General features: G+C 49.5%; 1 protein-coding gene across 1 annotated transcript in view; it reads left to right on the top strand.

Moving 5' to 3' along the window:
- Positions 1-19194, top strand: part of ADCY2 (adenylate cyclase 2) — a 424271-nt gene that overhangs the window by 398145 nt on the left and 6932 nt on the right. The window contains 4 exon segments of the mRNA XM_021077007.1: positions 3398-3544; positions 5528-5552; positions 5555-5634; positions 18260-18374. Of these exon segments, the coding sequence (XP_020932666.1) occupies positions 3398-3544; positions 5528-5552; positions 5555-5634; positions 18260-18374 (367 nt within the window).

Genomic DNA, 19194 nt, shown 5'->3' with positions numbered 1-19194 from the left:
TGCCTCTCAAATGGACCAGGACCACTTGGGCTGTGTACCGACGAGTGGGTCCCTGAGGAGCCTGGGGAAGTGGCTCCATCTGGGGGACACAGATGACAGGTGGGTTTCTGACAGGTGGTAAATGCAGAGGGCGGAGCTGATTGAAGTGTCTGGGCCAAGAGAGGTGAGGGCTGCAGCTAGGAATGGAACCAGACTAGGAGGATTGGGAGGGAAAACGTGCCAAATGTTTCCAGAGCTCAGGGATTCCTTTTGGTGGCTGTGTGCTGGACAAGGGTCACTCATGCTAGACCCTGAATTCCAAAATCCCTTCCAAGGCTCCCCACCTACCTCCCCCATCCCAGGTCCTCCAGAAATAGAAGATAATTTCCAGTCGTCCACCAATCAGTTTGTTTTCCTCTCTGGCACCAAACCAACCCAAAGACCTGAGGGAACCACCATGAGTTGAGGGTATGTGCTAAGCCCTGTAAGTCTCATTGGCTGTAGTGATTATGTAAAGCTTCCCATGTGTGAAGTTGTCCTAATTCTCGAGGGCAGCCCAGTGGAGGTCCTGCATCATGGACCAAGGAGTCGGAGACCCCTGATCACTCCTGGTGTTTCCCCGAAGCTCCAAGTGAACCATCTGCCAAAGAGGATGGGTGAGCAGTTTGCAGTCCAAGCCCCCAGCTGCACTCATAGCCTGTAGAGTGCCAGGCCAGGACTCCAGAGATTAGTCCTCGTCCCTAAGCCAGCAGGAGCCATGATGTGTCACCCAACTGCCTTTGAGAGCCATTTCGTCATTTGTCCTGAGGTTCTTAAGGCTGCACAGCAGGATAACCCATGGGGCTTTGCAAAATGATGCACACACTTGAGCCCACCCCAGAGGCAAGATTCAGTCGGTCAGTGGGGAGTCCCAGGTGTCACCTTACTGAAAGCTCCTTTGGTGACCCTCCCAGGCATTCCTGTTTGAAGACCATGGAATGAGATGACACATCAGACCCCTTCCACCTCCAACAGTCTAGGTGTTCCAGGGCAAGAGGTCAGAGGACACTGTGAGAGTGTCAATCTGAAGATGTTTTATTAGACTGCAAACCACTACAGTTAAAATCGACCCTCATATCCAAACTGTCAGTCGGTTCGGTCTTGGAGTTCTCTATCTCCCATCCCCAGACACCCTTCAAGACCCCAGGGGAAAGGAGAAAGGCAAAGTGACATGACCTACAAGGGAATCAAAGTGCCATGCTGCCCCAGATCCAGGCAGCATGGTCTGTGGCCATCCAGGAAATGCAGGGTAAAGTATAAAGTGCAGCATTTATCAGCGTGAACTCTGCATCCGACTTGCTAACTGGACCTTGGGCAAGTTCTGTAACTGCTCTGTGCCTAAGTTTCCTCATCTGGACATTAAGAATAAAAGCACCAGCCTCACCGAATTGTAGTGGAGGCAAGTTACTGCTGGTAGAGTGTTCAGAGGGGTGTGTGCCGCGTCAGTCTGCGCTGGTGATTATCGTGTGTATTCTTGTCATCGTGATCGCATCGTTCTGCAGAGGGCCACTCTGGCTGATGTCAGCAGACAGTGGGGAAATGCAGGGTACAGAAAATATATCCCCACCTTGTTAGAGGTACCCATTTTCATGAAGAACAGGGAAGTCAGAGGAGTTTATATTACTTGGATGAAACTGGCACTTTTAACTAGAACAGGCCTTGAGGAGCTTTTCTCGCTCCTGTTACCCCGACACCCTGGCTTAGTCAGGTTCCTGGAACCTAAGATTAACAGCCACACATGCCACAGGCTATCCTCGCAGGAGATGAATATTCACAAACACAGCTTTTCAGAGAGAGGAAGTACCGGTCTGCACACAGAGCTAGCTCAACCCTGCTGAGAGCAGAGTAGAAAAGGAAAACCTTGATTCTATTGTTCGTGCATTTATGCAGATTGTGAGGCGGTGGCAGAAAACATTGCAGTAGGGTGGCTGGCCCTGAGAACAGGAAGGTGACACCAGACCAGCTTCCCCAGGAAGTGATTATGACCTGCCATGGGTCGCCATGGCCCCAGTATGTGTGTTATGAGACCTCAGCGGAGGAAGAATGATTTTTCTGAGGAGCCCCCAACCCTGGAGTTATGGTGCTGTTGAAGTGCTCGCTCCCTGCCAGGGATCACCCAGGTGCCCCAGAGGGCAGAGAACACTGGGGACATTCATGCAGGGTGACTCCCTTACTCTGCCAGGCACACAGGAAGCGCCAGTGGCCAGCATTCTTCCTTCCACTCAGAGGTCGCCATCTTGGTTAGCAGGTCTCTCCTCATGGTTCCTGGTGGAGGAGTGCTTCCTATGATACATGGCGCCCACCTTGGCACCTGGCCATTCTGCCCATGTCAGCCCATCCAAGGGCCCTGATGAGCCAGCACCAGTGGGCGAGCAGATCCTCATGCCCAGAGCCAGCCCCCATGCCCACATAACAACTCTGCCTTTCCAAAATCTCCACTGAACTTGAAGTTTCACTGTGTGTTGGGAAAATTATGGAACCACCTTGAAATTGTATTTACAAGACACTGTAATTTTATTTGTGTCTATGGGTGAAGAATTATATGCCTCTTTTTGTTTAACAAAAGGAGGAGTTCCCTGGTAGCTCACCAGGTTAAGGATCCAGCATTGTCACTGCTATGGCTCAGGTCACTGCTGTGGCATAAGTCCGATCCACGTGCCACTGGTTGGGGGAAAGAAAGGATATCCAAACAGACATTGTTGGTGTCTACTACAATATGAATAAGTAGTCTCAGGATTTTCACTGTTCTTTCTGGTGTAATTAAGAAGTAACTTGAGGGAGTTCCCTTTGTGGTACAGTGGAAATGAATCTGACTAGTGTCCATTAGGATGCAGGTTCAATCCCTGGCCTTGCTCAGTGGGCTAGGGATCTGGCACTGCCATGAGCTGTGGTGTAGGTTGCAGACGTGGCTTGGATCCTGTGTTGCTGTGGCTGTGGCGGAGGCCAGCAGCTGCAGCTCCAGTTCGACCCCCCGCCTGGAACTTCCTTTAGGACAGTGTAATAGTTTGGGAAATCATTCTGTGTCCCTTTCGTTGCTTAAAGAATGTCGTTTTCCTAAGCGGGAAGTCTATGGTCTCTCGTAATTGTCTAAGGTCGAGGTGACAGAGCAGTGGAACTGGAAGAGCCCCTGGTATTAACGGGGAGTGACCCGTAATGACTGGGGAATGCAGTGTTGATAATTCTGAGCCTGCATCCGGCTCACGAGACGCCTTCCCCTGTGATCAGTAGCCAGGGTCTAGAACGGGCCTGGGACTGGGGTGGGGCAGATGCGCGCTGGGTGATTCGTGGACCAATCCTAACGTAAAGAAACTCTTCCATTAGGAGCATGGTTTGTTTACAAAGTTTCTGAGTGCTCAGCTCTTCCTTTTCTCCCGGGCAGGAGTTATACCACCAGTCCTATGAGTGCGTCTGCGTCATGTTTGCCTCCATTCCGGATTTCAAAGAGTTCTATACAGAATCAGACGTGAACAAGGAGGGCCTGGAATGCCTTCGGCTCCTGAATGAGATCATTGCTGACTTTGACGATGTAGGTATTAAGAGTTACCCTTGGAGGCAGGGGCGGTCCCTGTCCCACACTTTGGCATTCCCGTGGGCTGGCACTTTTGGAGTCCAGTATCATGGCGTATCTTAAAACCTGTCTTTTTGGGAGTTCCCACTGTGGCTCAGTGGTAACAAACCTGACGAGTATCCAGGAGGATGCAGGTTCAATCCCTGGCCTCTCCCAGTGGGTTAAGGATCTGGCATTACCTTGAGCTGTGGTGTAGGTCATAGATTCAGCTCAGATCTAGCATTGCTATTGCTCTGGCTATGGTATAGGCCAGCAGCTGCAGCTCGCATTTGACCCCTAGTGTGGGAACTTCCATGGGTGCGGCCCTAAAATAAATAAATAAATAAACTGTCCTTTTGCATAATTTCTGGTGGTTGGCATTAAAGCTTTTTGCTCTCTTTAGGTCGCTAATTTGGGTGAGACAAACACGTATTTTTTAAAGCTAACATGATTGCTAGGAACAACTACCCACATCTGTTCAATAAAAGATCCAGTGTGCCCGCTAGATATCTTCTGGATTTTTTTTTTTTTCTGGATGTTTTCTGGATTCTTTTTTTTCCTTGAAAGCCTTGAACTCCAAGGAAAATACTTTCCCATCTCTTTATACATTAAAAAAGATAATGAATATATTTATCATAGCAGATTATTGGCATGTCTGGGCAAACGCAAAGGTCTCTGTCAGATATTACCTTGAAATATGCATGGATGCCATGCTTTATTATTGAAAAAGCCATGTAAACATGGTATTGTATATTTTAGAAGGGACAAAGTTTTAGATTTTGAAATAGGTGTCATTTTTTCAATTTTCTGCCTCCAGAGGAAACAGTGTGCTTTGTTTTCTGGCAAAAACAAACAGGCCTCAGGTTTTAAAGATACGGCTACTACACAGTTCTTCACCATATCATGCAAATATAGGAAAATTGACATCGGTGAACGTAGGTTCATCGTGAATCATTTGAACTTTGAAATACAGTGATGAAATTATGTCACAACCTTCAGAATTTCTTGTGGGACCTGTGTGTTTCTCCGCTACCACCACTGTCACCATGAGGTTGACTCAAGGCTCACGGTCAAGTTATGACAGTTAGAGGTGTCCACTGTTGTGCTGGGCGCATAGTGGAAAGTGGTGGCACATTTGCTCCAGCTGCTCCTGGTAAAATGAATGTTCTCCGGTACTAGCAGGTGAATGACAGTGTTCTTTCGGGTCGAATTGGCTCATGGAGATATGATAACGGGACTTGCTCACCTATCTGAGATTCTCTGACATGTGAAGAAGTTTCCTCTGAAAACACAAGTACCATCCAAGGGTCCAGAAGATGTCCCCAGTCTTATTCATGCCATTGTCCTGCTGAGCAGATACGGAACCTTCTAGAATTTCCTTCACTTGCTCTCATCATCCACTCTCTTTCCTACGCCTTCTCATGTATACCTTTCCTCCATCCCACCTCCAGGCCTAACTTAGTGGATGGGGAGCCAGTAGAAAGCTTCTTCCTGGTGCCAGAAACCGGGACGAAGAACATTAGTGTCAGGGCAAATGGGAGGAGCCTTCTAGATCTTTATTCTCTCCACTTCAAGTTTTCAGAGGGCAAAAGCTAACCCCCGGCCCTACTGTTGGTCGTCAATCACCCTGAGTTAGCAGGAAGGACCTCACTCAGAAAAGCCTAAACACATGCTTTTGTGAGAAAGTGTATTTGAGGCTTATCACTCGCATCATAATTTATCCCCTTTCCTTCACTACTAGCACATTTTGAAAGGGTATTAATTCATGCTAATTGGAAGCAAATCATCATACTGCATTTCGTTCTGAGGACAGGCTCTCTGTGAAATGCATGCCATGTTCTTTCCTCCACGGAGGCCAAGGTCGAAGGGTGAATAAGCGGTGTCCATTGAGAGTCTGTCTAGAAGTGCTTGGCCTGAATCGGCACCCGACGGAGTAACTGTCTGACTGTCGTTGCTTCCCAGCTGCTGTCCAAGCCGAAGTTCAGCGGGTTGAAAAGATCAAGACCATCGGCAGCACGTACATGGCAGCGACGGGTCTGAGCGCCGTGCCCAGCCAGGAGCATGCCCAGGTACACGCACGCCAGCCACACACACACACACACACACACACACACACACACACACACACACGGTCCTTGGCCCCGCCTCCAGGTCACCCTGGAGCCAAAACTCTCACGCAGTGACCCATACGCTGTATTGTAAGCACAACTGGAATCTCAGTGATTAAGGACTCATGAGAAAGACAAGAATTCTGGAGGCTTCTGAGGGTCCGTTCACAAAACGCCTTTCTCTGGCAGATGAGGTAGGAAAAAGGCAACAATCTGGTGGCTGCTCGATACCAGACAAATATACAGGAAAGTCCATTAGAGCTGTTTATTTATAGGTGACTCCTTACAGGAGGGGTCCCGGTCTTTTGATTTTAAACCTTGTGGTCAAACACTAAGCCAACCACCTAGATATTTGGTTGAAAACGTGATTTGGTCAAAATGGAGTACTTTAATCAATGGAGTATGTTTTTGAGGGACATATTCTGGCGTGTGTGTGTGCGTGTGTGTGTGTGTGTGTGTGTGTGTGTAGACATGCTTTGTAAACTTGTGGGTCAGCAGGACCTCTTTCCCCTCAGGATTCAGGGCTCCCGAGGTGGTTGGTGGGTGAGTGGAACAGGACCGACCAGAGCACAGCTTTGCCGAAGAGAGAGGAAGCGCTCAGGCCCCCCTGTGCGCGGCTCCCCACCCCCCATACCCACCTCCCACAGGCAGGTGAGCGAGGGACGGAGCGGCATCCAGCGGCATCCGTGTCCTCAAACGGGGCTCAGCCTCCCGGAGCCGCAGGAAAGGTCCTCTTCCCTCCCAACATTCATGGACTGAGACGGGAACGCGAAACATCTGTCTCAGGATTGAAGTAGCATTTTCCCAAACGAATGGGGCTAATGCCTGTTCCCTGTGCGCTTTGGCTCGGGTATTTTGCTTCCAGATTATTGTTTTTTACTGGGTGTGAATTATTTTGGTAATAAGGAAACAGAAAAGAAACAATCGATAAAAAGAAACCTGAGAAGAATCTTAAGTTCTGAGCAATACTTTCCCAGGCCGTCTTGATGCCTCATGCAAAAGGAAACCCTTGTTTACGTGGTGCTGTGTATCTTTAAGCTTGGCTTTTTATTGCCAGAACTATTGAAAAACCATTGGAAAAATGTACAATAAAGGTATGAGCATGTATATTATTTTAATTTTCAATATCTTATTTATACCCTAAATAGGAACAATTATACGTTTACTTCCTTGGCCTTAATGGGAAAAACTTACACTTTTTCAAAACCTTTATTGTTCTGGCAAAAACTAAGTTAAAAGAATAAACAAAAAATTATGTAAACCCAGGGATGGACATTTTTCCAGTTGCCTCAGATTCTAAGATGCCCAGCCCAGCACTGTCTGAACCTGTCTGGTTATTGAGCTCAGCTGCCATAAAGAAATTACCGCAGGCTGGGCAGCCTGAGCAACAGACATATTTGCTCACAGCTCCAGAGGCTGCAAGTCTCAGATCAAGGTCCTTTGGGACGTGGTTCCTGGCGAGGGCTCTCTTTCCGGCTTGTCGCAGGCTGCCCTTTTGCTGTGTCCTCACATAGCAGAGAGAGATCTGGTGGGTAGGGGTCTAAGTTAGGAATTTGAGGGGACACAATTCAGTTCACGGCCCTGTCTTTATTAAAATGTCAGTATTTTAGTTCATTCTGGGTTTTCCAGCATTCATTTTGATTTTCTAAACATGCAGAAGGCGATACTTCGATACTTGGTGTGATTGCTGAGCTTTTTGCTGCCCCCTTAAGTTTTGCACCTGAGGTGAGTGCCTCACTCTCCTCATCCTAACCTCCACCCTGCTTCTGAGGCCTCTCCAGCTGACCTCCTATTGTGGGCCACTTAGGGCACTTAACCCACTCACACCCGCTCCAGACCTTAGCTCCTGACAACCACTTGGCAGGGATCCTCAGAGGCACCTGCAGACCCATTCGGCACTGCATCTGGGGTGCTCCCATACTCCCACATCCCTCCATCATCCCTCCCACATCCCTCCATCATCCCTCCATCATCCCTCCATCATCCCTCCATCATCTCTCCCACATCCCTCCCACATCCCCTCCATCATCCCTCCCACATACCCTCCATCACCCCTCCCACATCCCTCCATCATCCCTCCCACATCCCTCCATCATCCCTCCCACATCCCTCCATCATCCCTCCCACATCCCTCCATCATCCCTCCCATATCCCTCCATCATCCCTCCCACATCCCTCCATCATCCCTCCCATATCCCTCCATCATCCCTCCCACATCCCTCCATCATCCCTCCCACATCCCTCCATCATCCCTCCCACATCCCTCCATCACCCTCCCACATCCCTCCATCATCCCTCCCACATCCCTCCATCATCCCTCCCACATCCCTCCATCATCCCTCCCATATCCCTCCATCATCCCTCCCACATCCCTCCATCATCCCTCCCATATCCCTCCATCACCCCTCCCACATCCCTCCATCATCCCTTCCACATCCCTCCATCATCCCTTCCACATCCCTCCACATCCCTCCCGCATCCCTCCATCACCCCTCCCACATCCCTCCATCACCCCTCCCACATCCCTCCATCATCCCTCCCACATCCCTCCATCATCCCTCCCACATCCCCTCCATCACCCCTCCTCCCTCATCCTGCCATCATCCTTCCCACATTTCTCCATCATCCCTCCGCACCCCTCTGTCATCCCTATAGCCTGTCCACCTAGTCCTGACACTGCCTCCACCGGACCCTGATCTGTGTCTTCAGCACATGTCCCCAGGTCTATCCTCTCCCACAGGCACGCTGGATGTTTGGTCCCTACCCACTGCCTTTATTTTCACCCTCTCCTTTGGTAACCCTCACCCATGCTGATGTCAGAGATTTCACTCCTGAAGATCAGGAAGGACTTCCAGATTCCAGCATCCAGGTGGGATTGCGTTTCCCAGGCTTTCACTCCCACGGCTTGTCGGGGCCTCTGTTACAGCCATCACCTTCTCCAGGAAGTCGCCTCCTCCTTCAGCTTCCGGGCCCTTCACCTTAAGAAATGCTTCCTGCACCCCCCACCGTGGACATTTCCATGTTCTTTCCTCAAACCCTCCTCTCATCGGGGGTCTTGTCTAAGATTTGACCCACCCACGCGGGGGTATCTGACCCCCGCCAAAACTGCCATCCACCTTCCTGACCGTCGGGCGAAGCTTGGCTCTCACACCCCCAGGTTCCGTAGACACCCAGCTTTCTGACACCACCCTCACCTGCTTGCCCTCCCTGCTCCCAGAACAGCGCCCCCTCCCCAGCCCCCTGCCTTGACCCACCCGCTTTCTCTTCCGCGAGTTTCCGCACCAGCCCTCACGCATGCGCTGTGCTTCCGTGCAGATCAACACCAAGTTCTGCTCGGACACCCTCCGGGCGGGCTGCACCCCCACCTGCATCAAAGCTGCCTGTGGCGGCTGCTAGGTGGTCTCCAGACACCCAAGGGGGGGACTGTAAATTCCCATTTCTGCAGTTTCCGCAGGTGATTCTGATCGGTACAGAAGACCCCTTGGTTTTAGACCTCACCCATCCGCAGTGCCAAGGCTCCCACTTTCGTAGGAGCCTCTTCTACCACCCCCTGACCTGAGGAGCCTGGCCTCACCGGACCGCCCATGTCTAGATCTCATTTCTCTTCCTCCCATGCACTGCGTATCATTTTCTGCCTCATATGGACATGTGTTTCTTCAACATCCAGACTATCGCAGGTGCCAGGTCTTATGCGGTGTTCCCCAAAGTGCCAGGCAGGGGGCGCTGTGCAGAGATTACATGTGTCTGTTCTAGGAATGTTTTTGCACACCAGCTGCTCCCAGGGCAGACCCTCTCCTTTTTACCCTCCTGACACTTTGAACACTTACTTAATGCCTCTGAGTCTTTACTTCGAGCAAGCCTAGGCATTCCCTTGTGGCACATGGTAGGTTAAGGATCCAGCATTGTCACTGCAGCAGTGGTGCAGCTTCGATCCCTGGCTGAGGATCTTCCACAAGCATGGGGGTGTGGCCAAAAAACCCTAGGAGGCACCCTACCCTCAGCCCATTTAACAGATAGAGAAACTGAGGCACAGCAGTTGAAGTAACTTACTCAGGGTCAGAGAATAAGCAGCGATGGAGCTGGGCCGCAGACCTGGGCACTCTGACTGCAGGGCTCAGCTCCACGGGTCCCGAATCCTCGTACTGCTTCCCCTCCTCTTCACCAGCCCCCCACCACGTTGGCATCGGCACCCACCAGTTGGTATGCATACCCTTCACCCATTGCTGCTTCCAGCTTTACCTTAAGAAGCCCTCCTTCCACAGGTGTCCCGTCCCTGCTGCTCGCATCACCTGCACCTGCTGGGCTGCAAAACCTGCCCGCTGCGCTACCCTGGAGCTGCATGCCGACCCCTGCCAGCCGCCACTGTTAATAAATATTTCCCTGCACGGCGGAGTGGAAAGGGCACAGCTTTCACGTGCGACAGCTCATTTTTTTTTTTTTACTCGATATAGGCTATTTTTATTTAAAACAGTTAATTAGAGTCCTGGTAGGATCATCCTAGAAGTATTTTGAAATGGGGTGAAAATCTTCTGAAAGGAGAGTTCATTACATTTACGTTTTTTCTCTTTTTTCGCCACACCTGTGGCATGTGGAAGTTCCCAGGCAGCGATCGAACCCGAGCCAGAGCAGTGACCCAAGCCACTGTAGTGACAACCCCGGACCCTTAACCTGCGGCACCCCTCATTTAATTGAGGGGGGGCATGATATGCTTATAAATATTAATGTGGACATTATTTTTATAAGACATGAATATCTCTTTTGCCTCTTGTAGCCTACCTCTAATCCTGCTTGTTTCTCTTGTTATCAACAAAGAAGTTCTCCTTACTGTTTATAAACAAAAAATCTCCTATTTATTCTTTAGCCAAGTATTTCATTTGGCCACAAAACACATTCGATTAGAAAAATATATTGGGTTTCTCAAAGATTCATGTGTTTTTCTTAAACCCCAAAGAGGCAAAACTATCTGGATAAAAGCCTTTTGAAATCCAGCTTTTGTTTGTAATTACCTCCACGTTTTCTTCTCATGGCAGGCACAGCGTTCTTACCCACTGAGAAAATACATCATAGGAGTCGCTCCGCACCTAGTCAGAGCCAGGCTTTATGCCTGCCTTTGTTTTGCCTTTGTTTTGTGTTATTTTAAGTGAAACAATACATTCTAGTTTTAAGCTTCAAGACAACATGACTAAATGCTTGGTTGTATTATGTGTAACAACTGATGGTTGTTTTTCAAGAAGCAGGCATTCGTCAAAAAATGAAAGACTACCTGGAGAACAGGTGGCATTCTAGCCCCTGTTCTAGGTGAGCACGCACCTGCGAAGGACCTGTTCCGTGATGGAAGGTCAGGGTTGTAGAAATGGGGAGGTTGCCCACCTTCATTCTACCATCAGGACCTCACTCCCTGCCAAGCCCCACAGCCCCCCGCTTCTTCCTGGCCATGATCTTTAGGCTTCAAGCCGTGACAACAGACTTCTGGTTACAAGTGTTTTTTTCTTGACTCATATAGTTTTCGTTTTTGTTTTTTTTTTAAAAAAGGACATCTATTTAAAAAGAATCATTTCCAACGTCTCTTGAAAGTTGGTAGATTTTTGTTGACTTAAAAAAATACGCAACCTGAAAGGGTGAGAGTTAAGTGTTATTTGGGGGCAAAATTAGGACTTAAGCTCCGGGAGGCAGCATCTCAGATAGCCCTGAGAAGGAGCTAGGATATAGAGGCGTTTTTGCAACAAAGGGCAGGGAGCAGGAACAAAAGAGGCCTGGGCTCGCTGAAATCATTCCTTTGATGATGCGCCTCCACTATCAGGGCCAGTAGCCTGAGTTTTCACAGCCTGCGGGACTCACAGACTCACAGACTCACAGACTCTCACGCTTGAAGGTGACTGCATTCACGGATGCCTGTGGCATTCTTTTATTATTAACTACAGACCAGAATGAAATATCACCCAAGCAGGAAAAGGGGGAACATCAGGATATGACAGAGGCGAGGGGAAGGTGCATGCAGCACTCATGCATTTTACAAACGTTTGCCCTGATCTCCTGAAGGTCACTACCAGTCACAGGGAGGAGACATCACCATGAAGCCTTTAGTGCTTTTCTAGATACGAGGAGATGCAAGACTCGGGCACATAAAATCTGATGCTAAAAGTATCTCTCCGAAGCCCTGTTCTTCCAGTTTTTCCAGAGCATAGAGTGCCTCTCTCCTGGTCTCCACCCTGAGCGCCTGTCGGGGGGACCGCGGGTTGGTAGCTGCAGTGGCTCCTGTTTAACCCATGTAGAGGCTGAGGGCAAGTGCCAGCCTTCAGTTCACAATTTCCTGATTGTCATTCCTGGGGACAACCAGCTAGAGCAGAGAAGCAGTTGCTCCCTCTGGCCTTGGCACGTCCTCCCTAGTTTACCGCACTCCGCACCACTCCCTCCTGCCTCGGTCCCTCTGCTGCACTCTGGAGCCTCATCTGCTTGACCTCTGAGGGGACTCTGCCTATCCTGTCATAGAGGAAGTCCATCCTGCGTGCCCAAATCCGTGACTGGGGTTGTCTCCCGTCTTAGCTAATCATGTAAATTGGTTTTGATCCCTGTAAAAGAAATTCTACTGAGAACTTAAGTCAAAACCAAAGTACAGAGATGAAAACGTTCTTTTAAATCCATGCTGTGATTATACTACTGCTGTGGTGAGCCCTACCTCGAGCTTGTAATCAAATAGAGTGATGCCCATTGCCAGGCATGCTTTGGAAGGAAATAACTTGTGGTACCAGAAAAATTAGGAAGGGAAGAGGCAGAGAAGCAGGAGGTAACAGGCAGCTTTTATTCCTGGCAAGGTATGAGTGCTGCTGCTTGTTAAAAAAAAAATCGAAGCATTTGTATTATTGCTCTCTTTTTAATTATTTTTATTTAGACTCTTATTTTAAGATATTGAAAAATGTTTTGAATGGGTTTTTGCTTTTATTTATTTATTATATAAAGACCTTGACTGCAGGCCAGGGGTTGGTTGTGGGTTGAAGGTGGTTTGCAAGCACGACCTCTCACTCTCTTGCTTGCTGAATTTGCCCCATAGGCATGTGACTCTGGCTGGCATGAGCATTTCTCCATCATTTTGCTCCCTCCATCCTTCCAATCAGACCCCATCTCCAAGGGACCCAGCCATGAGATTCCTACACTTGCGCACTCAGTCTGTTAGCAAACCTGAGGTGACCGACGAGGCGATGAGCAGTGAACACCGCCCATCCCAGGAGGGGGCAGGTTAACAGCTCTGTCTCTGCCTGAGTTAGGCACTGCCTGGCTTGGATTTTGGGGTTTTATGCAGTTAGTAGGTCATCCCCCAAACATATGCATCACCCACTGAAGCCAGTGCCAGCTTCTTGGTCCTGACTGCCCCTTTGTAATTAATTGCCCTTCAGAGTTTAGTCTGGAAAAAGTCAGAGATGCAAACAGCAGCTCCAGCATGAGGTGAGCATGGACAGTGTCTGGGACTGTGAGAGGTGTCTCAGCCAGGCTGCTATAAAAAATACTGTAGACTGGGTCACAAGCAGCATGTATTTCTCATGGACCTGGAGGCTGGGGGATCTGAGCTCAAGGATGGCAGATCTGGGGCCTGGCGAGGGCCCCCTGCCTGGTTTGCAGACGGCTGTCTTCTCTCCTTGTCTTCCTCATATGGTGCAGATGGAGAGCAGAGAGAGATCTGAACCCAACTTGGCTGACTCAGAGGGGCTGGCAATTATCTAGTGAACTCCCTACCTTCAGACAAGTAGTGGTCAGAGGATAAACGATGATCCTAAGAAAATAAAGAAAGAGATGAATGGGAGAAGCTTGTCCACAGGAGGTGGACTTGGGAGCTGAGGAAGTAGGATGGAGGGGGCTATCCAGAGCTTAGGTATCCAGTGTAGGGATTGGAAATTGATGACACCATTAGCAAAAGTAAAAGAGACAAGAATAAGAGCTGTTTGCAGGAGATTAAGTAATGATAATGTTAGTTTTGGACTTTGAGTTTCCACTAAGACATCCAAGTAGAATGCCAGTCATCCACATAGGGGGCGGCTGGTGCCAGAGCTGTTAATGAGCAATTGGTTATGGTTCTCCCTCAACTGAGTAGCTCTTAGACTCATCATCCAACCCCTGTCATATTTTAGCAACAAGACTACCAGGGAAAGCTGCTTACCTATTTGCCTATATTTTTATGTCCATTTTACTAAAGTCTCTCTCGTAAGCTTACAAAAAAAGGATGCAGTGAAAAAATATTTTTACATTAATAAACTGAAGTGGAAGGAACCCAAAAGATATGACAGAAACAAAGACGAGCATGATACAACAAGAAGCAAATCAAATAGCAAAGTTCTGAACATATTTGAGACACGCACGGGGGAGGAGGCAAGGTGGTGAAGTCTGTCTGAGATAAGAATTGCTATCATATCTTTCTTTTTTTTTTTTTCCATTTGCTCCAAACAATTTTTCCATGCCCTCACTTTCCATCTGAGTGTGTCTTTAGACTTGAAGTGAATTCTTGGAGGCAGCACACATAGGAGTTTTTTTTTTTTTTTTACTCTGTTAGCTGGTCTGTGTCTTTTAATTAGAGTATTTAGTCCATTTACATTTAGAGGAGGTGAAGACTGGGACCTTGGAATCAGATAGCCTGGCCTCAAAGCCTGGTTGTTCCATTTACACAAGTTATTTCCCTCTCCGTGTTTCCCTTTCCCATCTGCATCTTGAGGATAAAGCCGGGAGCTCCTTCATGGGGGTCACTGTGAGTGTTAAGTACACACATACGTACACTAGGGCTGTTAATTGTTCCAGAATTTCCAGCAGCCAACACAAGTGCAATGTTTTAGCGTTCATAAGGTGAATCACACCATTCATCCATTAATGTATTTGAAACCAGGCCACGTCAGTTTGGAGTTAGATGCTCCATGGGCCCCCTGGCCGAAGCTCTAACAAATTGGCCCTCATATCCATAAGGACGGGTCTGTAGTGAGCAGTGCGCCCGGTTACTTCTCATGGGAAATAGTTTAATGGGGGGGGGGGTGCTAGAACATTTCTTAAGGTACATTTGAATTAAGGACATTCTCTGGTAGAGTGAGATCAGGTGGAGAACATTGCGTCCAGTTTCATCCAAGTTTATTGAAAGCAGAGCTATCCATCAGTGACCCAGCAATCAAGCCATTTTCCATAAATATTATTTCATACCTCTGAGTTTAGGTAAACACTGGGAAGCTGTAAGTTCCAGTCCTGTTCTCTGAAAGGTGCCTGAAACTCAGGTGTTCTGAGCCCTCAGTGAGAGCCAACCTCCACGCTGGGACAATCAGCTCCCCGGATTGGGCTGATTCTGCTTCCAAGACTTGTGAGGTCTGATCTGTTCTCCCAGGAGCCCCAGGCAGAAGAGCCAAGGGGCAGCGGTTTTCCATTTTCCAAATCAGATGAACACCAACGTAGCAGGAACTCAGTAGACGTTTGATGCGTGGAGGAAGGAGAGGAGAGGCCAGGAGCAGAGGCTCATGTTAATTTCACTTTCATCGTCAGCAGTCATTTGGGTTATAAAATAATCTCAGTAAACATGCATTTACTTTAAGCCATGTTTCTTGCAGCTGAAACTTCCAAAACAAACAAATTGCAAAATGTGTTCCAGGAAACCAAGTAAGTCGTCTCGCTGTGTGGCTGGAAAGTCAGTTAAATATTTGGAGATGGGAGGAATTATTTGGATCATGGGAGAAAGAGCTGCTTCGGACTGTCATCAGACATTTATCAAATGCTCCGTTATAAGGACTTTTTGGAATGAACTGAGCTCTTCTGGAGACTCAACATCAGTTTCTCTCAGGTTTACTAAGCCCCGGCGAGTTATTGACGTTGGCTATAAACCCCACTCCCAGAGCTCAGCTGCTTTGTTGGATCACCGAGGTCATGTTAGACCCGCAGTGTAAGCCTGCCTCCTGGAAACAGATGGGGCAATTACTTATCAGAGAGTGAAGCTTGCTTGCTGCACCTCGACTCCTTAAAAAGCAAACCACTTCTCCCGCGGTGCATCCATTCTCCTCGCCAGGACAGTTGCGATTTTTACTGCACAGCATCCTGCCTGTTGATTTCGCAGTCTGTGCTTGCAGTTCAGGAGCAAGGGGTTTTCTGACCAATTGCCTAAACCTCCAAATCGTGTTTTCCCCCCTAAGTCATGAGACGAAATATGAGCAAGCGCCTTGGAAAAGCATAACTGTCCTTAAGAAATGACTTTTGCGTGTCCACCTAAGTTAGCTGGCAGTCTGCTTCACCGATCTAATTTTTGCAGTTGTTTGGATGTGCTGCCAAGATTTTAGTCATGGGGTTTATGGCAACAGTAGTATTTCGTTCGTCTTTTTCTAGAATGATACAGTTCCACTGGGGAAGGGAAGGAGTTTTTCTCTCTGAGCCGTTCATATTTCCATCGTCTAGTGCAGTGTCTCAACGGGGAGCAGTTTCGTCCCCCAGAGGACGTTTGGCAGTGTCTGGAGACATTTTTGTCACAATCGGGATCGGGAGATGGTCCTGGCATTCAGGAGGCAGAGGCCAGGGATGCTGCTCACACCCTGCAGGGCAGAGAATGCCCCCCAGCAAGGAAGGATCCCACCCCAACACCAGCGGCGCTCCAGCCGAGAGACAGGCTCTAGCGCGGCCCCCTTTCCCGGCATCATTAAATCGCCCTGTGGCTGTGTCCCCTTCCTTAGCGGCCCCCCGGGTTTTCTCCATCCCCCTGTCGTCTTGAGTCGACGGGCTCTGTCCATATTCTTGCTCATCCCCTCAGAGACCCTCAAAGTTGGTTTTTATCCTCACCCTCCCTAGAGAATGGCCCCCTCGACCACCAGGGGCCTCCTCTTTGAAGGTCGCGGAGAGCTTTCTCTCTCTCTGATTGAGCTCCTCTGGGGCCCAAGGGGCTGGCCCTCGTCCCGGAAGTCACCATGAGCCTGTCACGCCCTGTGTTCTGTCCTCTCAAGTATTCCCAGTCCTTAGTGATGCCCCTTTTCTCAACGGAGGGCCCCCCGGTCACCCCTCTGGTGTCCTTTTATTTAGTTTTGCTTTTTCTTTTTTTTTTTTTCTTTTTAGGGCCACACCCGAGGCACACGCAAGTTCCCAGGCCAGGAGTCAAATTGGAGCTGCAGCTGCCAGCCTATGGCATAGCCACAGCAACGCCAGATCCGAGCTGCATCCTCGACCTATGCCTCAGCTTGTGGTAACACCAGACCCTTAACCCACTGAGCGAGGCCAGGGATGGAACCCACATTCTCATGGATACTAGTCGGGTTCTTAACCCACTGAGCCACAGTGGGAACTCCCCCTGGTGTTCTGTTTCCCTTTCTTTCCCTGGAGCCCTCAGGCACTGCAGTGGACACGTGACCCATTCCTCCAGGGCGGTCGCTCCCCACATGTGCACCTGTTGGCTTTGACCTTCCACCAAAGCTAATGGCTCTCTTTCTGTCCCTCCCAGACACGCCCCCCTGGGTCCTGACAGTCAGCCTCAGTGTAGTTTCCAGGTAGACATTTAACCAAGTGCTTCTTCTGTGCCAGACCCTCAGGTGTCATAGTCTCTGTCCTTGTGGGGCTCACAAACCAGCCAGGGAGATGAAAGAAACGGCACTGGTTCCAGGGCCGGAGGTTGCCCACACCAAGAGCCTGATGACAGCGCTGGGACAGCACTTTAGGCCGGAGCAGCTGAGCTGCTTGCCAGGCAGGCAGATCGGAAGGAACCATCCGGTACCCCTCACCATCAAAGGGTGGGAGAGCCGGAGCCTCAGCATGTGCATATTAATGCACTGAGAGATTATACACAGAGATGGCATCTGTTGTTTCAAATATAACCAAAAATAAAGGTTTCAAAAAGATGAACTCCTGGGAGTTCCTATTGTGGCTCAGCGGGTTACGAACCCAACTAGTATCCATGAGGATGTGGGTTCGATCCCTGGCCTCGTTCACTGGGTTAAGGATCCGGCATTGCTGCAAGCTGCGGTGGGGGTCGAAAATGCCGCTCAGATCCAGTGTGGCTGTGGCTGTGGCGTCAACCTTAACTGCAGCTCCTATTCAACCCCTAGCCTAGGAACCTTCATATGCAGTCCTAAAAAGCAAAAAAATAAATAAAATAAAAAGACCCTGTCTTCAAATACAGTCACATTTTGAGGTTGAGGTACTGGGGGGGTGGGTAGGACTTCAATATACGAATCTGGGGTGGGGGGGTCACAATTCAGCCACAACACCCCCTCCCAAAGAAGCCAAAGGAAGGAGCCCTGTTTCCAGAAACAGGGAGAGGGGAGTGGAGCAGGTGGGGAAGAGGAGGAATGAGTCCTGGACCGCTCCCCCCGCAACCCCCATGGGTCCATCCATCCGGGACCAGGAGGAGGCAACCCAGGCTCTGCCCCCCCTCCAGCCAGAGCCAGCAGAGGAGGGTGAAGGGAGATGGGGTGTGAGGGTAAACAGAACGGGAGCTGGCCCTCCATGGGGTGTCTTGTGCTGGTCGTCTCTGGATTCAGTCAGCGTGGGCCCTGCTCAGCGTGGTCTCCCCAGGGGACACAGCCCTCCCTGATGTGATGAAGGGCCCGTCCCCGGCCTGCCGATGCCTCACCCTCTGCTGCCTGTTTCCCTGCAGGAGCCGGATAGGCAGTACATGCATATTGGCACCATGGTGGAGTTTGCCTTCGCCCTGGTGGCCAAACTGGACGCCATCAACAAGCACTCCTTCAACGACTTCAAGCTACGAGTGGGTAAGTTGCTCAGCTCTGGGCTCGGCGGTGGAGAGGGCCTGGCATCGGGAGCCAGCTCACAGAAAGGCTGACCGTCCTTGCCAAGGAGCAGCTCGGTGACTAATGCACCATCAGGGCAGCAAGACCGGAAGACAGATGGAAGGCCCAGAGCAGGGAAGAGCCCCTGCAGCACTTTTGTGCAGATTAGAAAAACATGGAGTTCCCTGGTGACTCCGCGGGTTAAGGATCCGGCATGGTCACTTCAGCCTGGGTTGCTGCTGTGGCAAGCCCAGAAACTTCTGCATGCCATGGGTGCAGCCCAAAAAAACAAAAACAAAAAACCCTCTTTGTGTGCACCCAAGTTTGCAAGCACTTGGTTTCACAAGGGGTCCATGAGCTGGGTCTCAGTCACCCCAGCCAGGGTCCCTTCTGCAGGTGACAGCGCACATAGCCTTCAGCCCTCCCAGGAGCGGATGCAAGCGCCTGACTGTAAGCCCCTTCATTATTTTATGAAATTAGGACCCGCTATGGGCTGTAAGATGCATCCAGATCTCAGAGATGTAAAAATGTTTTTTTTTTTTAAAAAAAAAGTGCATCTCAGAATTGTTAGAAGAGTCACGCCCTCAGGGGTCACGACCCACAAGAACACCATCTGGGTCCTAAATTCTAACAGAGCTGGAGCTTTGAACAGACGCTCACAGCCATTCATGGTTTGTAAGAGCTTTTTTGACCATGTTCTACTGTCCTTGGCAGCATATTTTGCTCTTTCTAAAAGCAAGTCAATATGGGAGGAGTTCTTTTAAAGAAATCCATCTGAAAGGCTTTTTATCTCCTTGCTTAC

Source organism: Sus scrofa, chromosome 16 (genome assembly GCF_000003025.6).
Source record: "Sus scrofa isolate TJ Tabasco breed Duroc chromosome 16, Sscrofa11.1, whole genome shotgun sequence".
Taxonomy (NCBI): domain Eukaryota; kingdom Metazoa; phylum Chordata; class Mammalia; order Artiodactyla; family Suidae; genus Sus; species Sus scrofa.
The sequence above is the reverse complement of the archived record's forward strand: the minus strand, read 5'-3'. Positions and strand labels throughout refer to the sequence as shown.